The sequence below is a fragment of the Apteryx mantelli genome, chromosome 18 (assembly GCF_036417845.1).
Source record: "Apteryx mantelli isolate bAptMan1 chromosome 18, bAptMan1.hap1, whole genome shotgun sequence".
NCBI classification, from domain to species: Eukaryota; Metazoa; Chordata; class Aves; order Apterygiformes; family Apterygidae; genus Apteryx; species Apteryx mantelli.
This window is the reverse complement of record NC_089995.1, coordinates 8,573,940-8,580,857: the sequence shown is the minus strand read 5'-3', so window position 1 is coordinate 8,580,857 and position 6,918 is coordinate 8,573,940. Positions and strand designations below refer to the sequence as shown.

Below are 6,918 nucleotides of genomic sequence, written 5' to 3'. Positions count from 1 at the left end.
GAATGGCTTGCTGTTTTCTCTTTTCCCCCAGACCCAGCCTATGAGGTCGGTTCGTGGTGGCCAGAAGACACTGCGGTGCTGTGTCTTTGTCTCATATTCCACGTTTTGGGAACACACCAGTTTGGGGTGCAGTGTGAGCTTGCCCATGATCTCTGGCCTCCAGAATTCAGGCAGGGGCTCTCTTTAGCTTGTAACTCCTCCCCGGAGCACAAGCCTGGACATTTTGGGTGCACCATGGTGTGAGCTGGAAGAGGTGTCACCCACGCTTGGCTCCTCCGTCACGTGAGGCAAGGAGCCAGAGCCCACCGGGTGCTGGCAGAGGGGAGCCACAGTCCTCAGCATCACTGGGTAAATATGTGGGCTGGCTACACGGCCCATGTTTTACCTGAGTTCATCTGAGTTCCTGCATGTTTTACTAGAATCCTTCTCCTGGTTTGAGAAGGAAAAAATATACCTTCTCCATGCTCACTCGGCATACGTGTATCTGCAAGCATAAAGCCACCCCTTACATTTCCTGGAGACTTCCTATTCTCTGGCTAATAAATGTTATCAGCAAAGACAGCAAGGAGGTGAGGTCCTGGGGAATAGAGACAAAGCTTTATGGCATGTTTACAAAGGGTGGCCTAAAAGATTGCATTAGGACGTACTGGAATACAGCTGCCCTCAGCACTGTGCCGGGAGCCAGGTTACGGCCCACTGACACTGGCCCATGAGAAACTCTTATAATGCACAGCAGGGATCATTTTGAAAAAGTCTTCCTTTGGAGTTGTGTAGGTGACACCTCTCTTGCTAGCCGTACGGTTTGCAGTTCATGCGTGCTCTGAACGGGGTGAAGGGGGCAGCTGCGGGCTTTGGGCTCCGGTCTTGGCCCTTGGAGCAGCCGCAGGGCCTGGGTGCGCCGTGTCTGCTGCGCGCCTCCAGCCTTGCTCTCCTGACGCTTTCTGCGTGCTCTCGGCACCGCGCGCGTCTTGGCAGAGCCACGTCTCCATCCGAGCCATATCTTGGCTTTCGGGTTTCGGCTGAACCAGGGAGCCGTCCCGCTGCAGAGCTGAGCCAACCACCGGGCACGAGCTGCAGGGACATGTGTCCCGGAGGGCTCCGCGCCTGAGCTGGCAGCCTGCGCTCGGTAGCACGGCCCACGCTGAACGTGCCCTGCACAGCTCGATGAGGAATGAATGCCAATCTGTACCGCAGGGCTGCAGGAGGCTTTAAAATCAGGAATGAAAATATAAATATAAGCAGAAAGAGGAGCCTGTCTTGGAAAAAGGAAGACACAATGTTCGGCAACGCTAGTCACATACTCGAGCATATTCTCTCCAACTATAATTTACCCTCAGGGAGGAATTCAGAAGACTAAACTGACCAAGCTCAGTTCTCTTACTGATGGAAATTACAATGCACGAGCAGGCGCTGGGGTGGTTGCTAGGTGGGGGAAGGCATCCCCATGCGTTAGAGGGACATCGCCCTGCGCCCCGCGCCCCCGCGTCCCTCGGATGCCGCAGGAGCTGGATCAGGCTTGCTTTCCCTTGGGCAGCTTTGCCGTACAGCGATTTTTCACTCGGTTGTGTTGTTTGTAAAAGGAGAGTTTATAAACGCTTGTCGCCAGCAGAACAGAGTTACATAATTAAGCGCTTTAGCAGGGAGTCTGTGGCTTCGGGGAAATTCTCTGGGGTGATTCAATGGTCCAGTAAAAATACTGGGCGATACCATAAATATTGTGAATGGCTCTAGATGGTTTCCAAGGGCTGTGTCAACTGCTTATGGCATTGGAAGGGAAGAAGAATAAATGGAATCACAGGGAAGATAATATTTAAATAAATAAAATAATGGGAAAAATAAAACAAAAATATTTTCCTTTGTGTTTCGAAAAACTTGGGAGGATGATTTTGGCCAGTGTGAGAGAAGACTATGTTTACCAAAATAATGAACTGAAGGCGTCTGGGTGCACTTGCTCCTGAGTTATGTATGTATGTCTGTGGGGGCTGTGCACGGATGCTCAGATAAAATCTGCCCGCAACCCAGGGAAAACTTTTTTTCTGTTTATTTGATTGTTTGTGGTATCTGCAAATTCCAGACACGGAGCCCCAAAATGCACCTGTTTCCCTGGCTAGATTTTGGGGCATCCTACACTGCTGCCTTGCAGAGGCCGGCAGGGCAAGGATGCCATGAGCAGGCAGAGCTGCGGGATAATTTCCTATATCTTTGAAGTCTCGGGAATGTTGTTTAAAAGTTGTTCCTGAAACAAGATAAATATTTGCTAAGCATGATCCCACCATGCGAACGACAAGTAAGCTGCATGGAATGTATTAATAAAATATAAATAATGTGAAGGAGAAACAAATGTTGCGGACGGGAAAACAAAGACAAAATGGCCTTTTGGCACCTCCAAGGGAAACAATCTAAGAATTATTTACGAGACCTGGGCTGATGCCTCTTTTTACCGCCGGCGGCTGCTGGGGCGGAGAGCTGCTCTGGCTCTGGGCGCCCCGCTGCGCCGTGGGGGCTGCCGCTCACCTCGCCCCGCGGGGCCGCGCTGTAGCGGGGTGCGCGCTATAGCGGGGGCGCCGGCGGCGCGGGGAGCGGCACGGGCGGGCAGCGGGGGGGCGGTGCGCGGGGAGTTCGGCTGTTTCCGCCGGCGGCCGCCGAAGGCTCCCGAGGCGGCGGCGCGGCGCCTGCGCAGTGCGGCGGGCGCGCAGGGCCCTGTCATGGCGGAGGCGGACGGCGCGGGGCCGGTGGCGGCGGCGGCGGCGGCCGGGGCGGAGGCGGCGCCGCCGCTCCCCGGGCTGCGGCTGGTGCAGCAGGGCGCCGAGGCGTGCGTGTACCGCGGCCGCTTCCTGGGGCGGGACGCGGTGGCCAAGCTGCGCTTGCCCAAGCGGTACCGCCACCCGGCGCTGGAGGAGCGGCTGAGCCGGCGGCGGACGGCGCAGGAGGCCCGGTCGCTGCTGCGCTGCCGGCGGGCAGGTGGGCCCGGGGGCGCCGGGGCCGCGCCGCGCCGCTCTGCCAGGCCCGCGCCGGCCTGGCCGCCGGGCCCGCGGTGGGGACGGGGCCGCCGGGGCCGCGCCGCTCTGCCGGGCCCGCGGGGGGGACGGGCCGCCGGGCCCGTGTGGCGCCCCGGCCCCGGAGCGAGCGGCGGGGGCGCCGGGCGCGGCCTCTCCTGGGGGCTGCGCGGCGGCTCGGCCCGTCCGCCCTCCCGGGGCTCCCTGTGAGCGCGGCCCGTCCCGGGCCAGCGCGTGTCCTGAGCTGCCGAGGGCGGCGGCGGCCGATCCGTTATCACGCCGGAGCTCCCAAGCAGATTTAAGGACGGCGGCCGAGGCAGCGTGGATTGGGAGGTGGGGTTTGGCAGAGGAGGCCCCTAGATGTGGGTTGTCGGTGGCCGTGGGTGATCTGAACCCGGCCTTTTTGGGTAAGGGCTGTGTTGACCTTGTTTTGTTGTTACAATAAAATTGGAAGTTCCTATAAATTGACACCTAGCGTTTCATTTGTTCTTTTTTAAATAGGGATTTCTGCACCAGTGGTCTACTTCGTGGATTATGTCACCAACTGCATATATCTTGAAGATATTGTAGACTCGGTTACAGTTCGAGATCATATTGCTTCTGTACAGCAATGTGGAAACGATGCCAGTAGCCTCCTTCCCCTAGCAGAGAAGTTAGGTGAGCTGTTGGCAAGAATGCACGATGAAGACCTTATACATGGGGATCTTACAACTTGTAATATACTTCTGCGACCACCCATGGAGAAACTGGACTTGGTGTTGATAGACTTTGGACTCAGTTTTGTTTCAGGTCTTCCTGAGGATAAAGGAGTTGATTTGTATGTTCTGGAAAAGGCCTTTCTTAGTACTCATCCTGATACAGAAACTGTGTTTGAAACTCTACTGAAGACCTATGCAGCTACATCTAAAAAATCTGGTCCTGTTGTCAAAAAGCTGGATGAAGTACGGCTAAGGGGAAGAAAGAGATCCATGGTTGGCTAGAAGAGAACAGGCTTAGTGATGGAGAAATATTACTACTTAGGTTCTGCAAGCATGTTTATTTGTACTTCCAATTGGTTTTATTTCAGAGATCACTATTTTGATAACGCTGTGTCTTAAATAAATTTACTGCAGTGTGGCAGTAATCTTTGTGTAGTTTCTTAGCAGAGTCATACAGTAACCAAAGTAATTATGCAAGATGAGAGCACAGGCAAGAAAGAAACAGCTAAAGGTTACTTCTTTCCTAAATGTTAAGTATTTCTTTTAAAAAGTATCTTTCAGTGTCATTCTGCTCGCCCTCTCTTGTGTAGATAGAATCATACTGAGTAATCTTTTTTAGCCCGTGGACTGTAGATTCCTGGGAGGTAGAAGGGATCTGGAGATACCAGGACATCTACAGAAGGTAACTAGAGGAAAAACAAGCCTGTTGCTTTTCTCAGAAGACTTCTGAGAAAAGCTTAGGTTTAAATTCATCACAAATGGCTCAACACTCTACCTCCTCTTGAAACTTCTTAGGAGGACTGTGTATTCCAAGACATGGACAATAACTGAAATAGAGCATAAAAGTAAGACAGGTTCATTTTTTTCCTGTAGTAATTTTGGCTTTTGTAAGTTTTGGATGATATTCTTTCTTTAAGCGAATATAGAAATAATAAAAATAGTTTTCTGCTGAGAAACTTCCAGTTTAAGCAAAAAGTCTGCTGTAAATTTCCTTTTTGGGTCTTTATAGGAAGGGCTATTTGTATTATGATTGCCAACATAGGTAACTACTTTTCTCAGTTTTGGTAACTTTTTTTCTATACTTCTTGCCTTTCTGGATTACTGTGTCAATGTAAGGTGGCGCAGAGAAAAAGTTTAAGAACCCCGCGCAGATGTCTAGAGGATAATCAGTCCTTACAGACAGAATGGGGTCTAAATTAGTTGTGTAGGTTTGTGAGCTTCAATGCTTTAACATTTACTGCAGATGAGGATTAAAAAAAAAAACTCTCAGGGAACTCTTCTTCCCTCAGCGATTTGGTGTGCTGGGCAGATATTTCTTCTTGTGCCTCCTCGTTGTCGATGAGGGAAGGCCCTCGGCAGAAGAAGAGGGCACCCAGTTCCTTCCACACTATTCCCTTATGCTGCCGCTGCTGCTCTGCCTGAAGATGCTTGGGCATGGCATGGCACTAAGAGCAAAGCAGGCAAAAAGAGGGAGCAGACCCTGCAGAAGCCCCTTCCACACAGCGGCATTGCTTCCCCTCTATACATAGCCTCTGACAGGTCCCTGCCAGATTGCCTTTTCCATCCGGAGGGGAAAACACAGCTGTGAAAAGCAGGGCTGGGGTATGGTGGGCGTCTTGTGCCTGGAGCCTCGCAGGGGAGATGGAGATGAGGGAGCTTCTTCCTCTCCGTCTCAGAGCAACCTGTGCAGAACAAGTGAACAAACCCTGGGAGAGAACAGCTTGCAGGGGATGGGGTGGGTGAGAGGACACCAGGCCCCAAGCATCAGGCATCACCAGGGGTTGCCGCAAGGGCCGCTGGGATGGGGCGGTGGCGCCGGCGCAGCGCTGCCGCTCGGCGGCGCCAGGGACGCGAGTTCGCGCCCGCCCTCGCCCGCTCCGCTCCCTGCAAGCGTCCTAGCGCGCCGGGCTGGCGGTGCCCCGCGCGCATTCACCTCCTTGCCAGAGGAGCCGCCCTGGGCGAGTGCCCGGCCCCAGCGTGGGGCCCGGGTTCCACCGGCCCAGCGACAGCTTTGCCGGGCGGCTGGGGGGGCAGAGGAGCCTGGTCTCGGGCGTCGGTTTCAGGTTGTTTGCACTGCAAATGATTTTTCCCCCTGCTTCCTCGGGACGCTGTTCAGGAGGGAGTGGAAGGTGCGCCCACCCCACCGCAAGGGCAGCAGCACCGTGCGCGGCGGGTGAGAAGCAAATCTGCGAGGCGTGTGCGAAGGCTTTGCAGAGGCCAGCCTGGTCACCAAGTGTCACTGACCCTGCGCAGGGCCCTGGCTAGCTGGAGGGGGACGATTCTGCCCCCCAACCCGTGCTTTTCCTGTGGCCGATGATGGAGACCAGTCCCTCTGCTGTGTGTTTTATTTGCTGGCTGCGCTCATCTTCAAGGTGAGCCCTTGCCCGCCGTTCTGCGAGGTGCGTGAGCGTGTTGCTGGGCAGTGCAATGCAGAGTGGGGGAGGTACCGCAGTGACATGGACAGCGCTGCATCCCGCCGTGCCCGCTGCAGGGCCGCGGCGTGCCTGGAACGGGAGCGTGCCGCAGTTTGTGCGAGAGGGCCGAGGAAGGAGCCGCTTTCCCAGGCCAGGGGAGGCTCGGTGCGCTAGGAGCCTCCTCGGAGAGCTCGCGGGTAGGGCGCACTGCCCGCACCGCACCATGCCGCCCTACCTGCCTGGGAGCTAACGCCGTGGCCTGAGCAGCGGCCGGTCGGTTAAAACAGGGCTGCCAAGGGGTTGGAGAGGCCGCAGGGCGCTGGAGCAGGGCTGTGCGGCGCGGTGTGAGCAGGTGGACGTGAGCTAACGAGGCCCCTAACGAGGCCCGGGCTCAGCCCCACCAGCAGACCCGCTGAGGGGAGGCAGCGCGCTTGACCGCTCTGCCCGCCAGCCCCCATCTGTACAAACACTTCTTCAACCGTCTCCTGGTGACGGCAGGATTAAGTTTTGTTTGTAAAGCTCTGTGAAGACGTTTGTTTCCGACTATCTTTGTGTTTATTAAAATGCAGCCTTTGGCTGCTCTCTGTACGGGCCTGCGGAGCAGCAACGAAGAGGATCAACTGCGGGTTTTTACGACTGGCGTGGTGCTGTGGGACGAAGCCCTGTAGGGGAGCAGGGGTCAGAGCCCGGCCCTCGCGCGGGGCACGCTCCCACGGCAAGGCTGCTAGCCAGGGCTCCTGAATTGGCCTCCAGCAAAACCTGCTCTTCGGTGGTGCAGCAAAACAGAGCAGAACATTGCTGGCAATGAAA

At 55.5% G+C, this 6,918-nt stretch overlaps 1 protein-coding gene across 1 annotated transcript; it reads left to right on the top strand.

Moving 5' to 3' along the window:
• Window positions 1–2,705: 2,705 nt before the first annotated feature.
• On the top strand, window positions 2,706–4,009 carry TP53RK (TP53 regulating kinase). The gene is made up of 2 exons (XM_067307965.1): window positions 2,706–2,961; window positions 3,498–4,009. Exons 1-2 carry the CDS (start codon window positions 2,706–2,708, stop codon window positions 3,974–3,976), a joined length of 735 nt encoding a protein of 244 aa, XP_067164066.1. The 3' UTR covers window positions 3,977–4,009.
• Window positions 4,010–6,918: the final 2,909 nt, after the last annotated feature.

Bases quoted from the DNA above. Each gene is read 5' to 3' on its own strand.
- TP53RK (XM_067307965.1), top strand. From the start codon at position 2,706: ATGGCGGAGGCGGACGGCGCGGGGCCGGTGGCGGCGGCGGCGGCGGCC. The intron at 2,962-3,497 runs GTGGGCCCGGGG...TTTTTTAAATAG, and splicing joins GCTGCGCTGCCGGCGGGCAG to GGATTTCTGCACCAGTGGTC.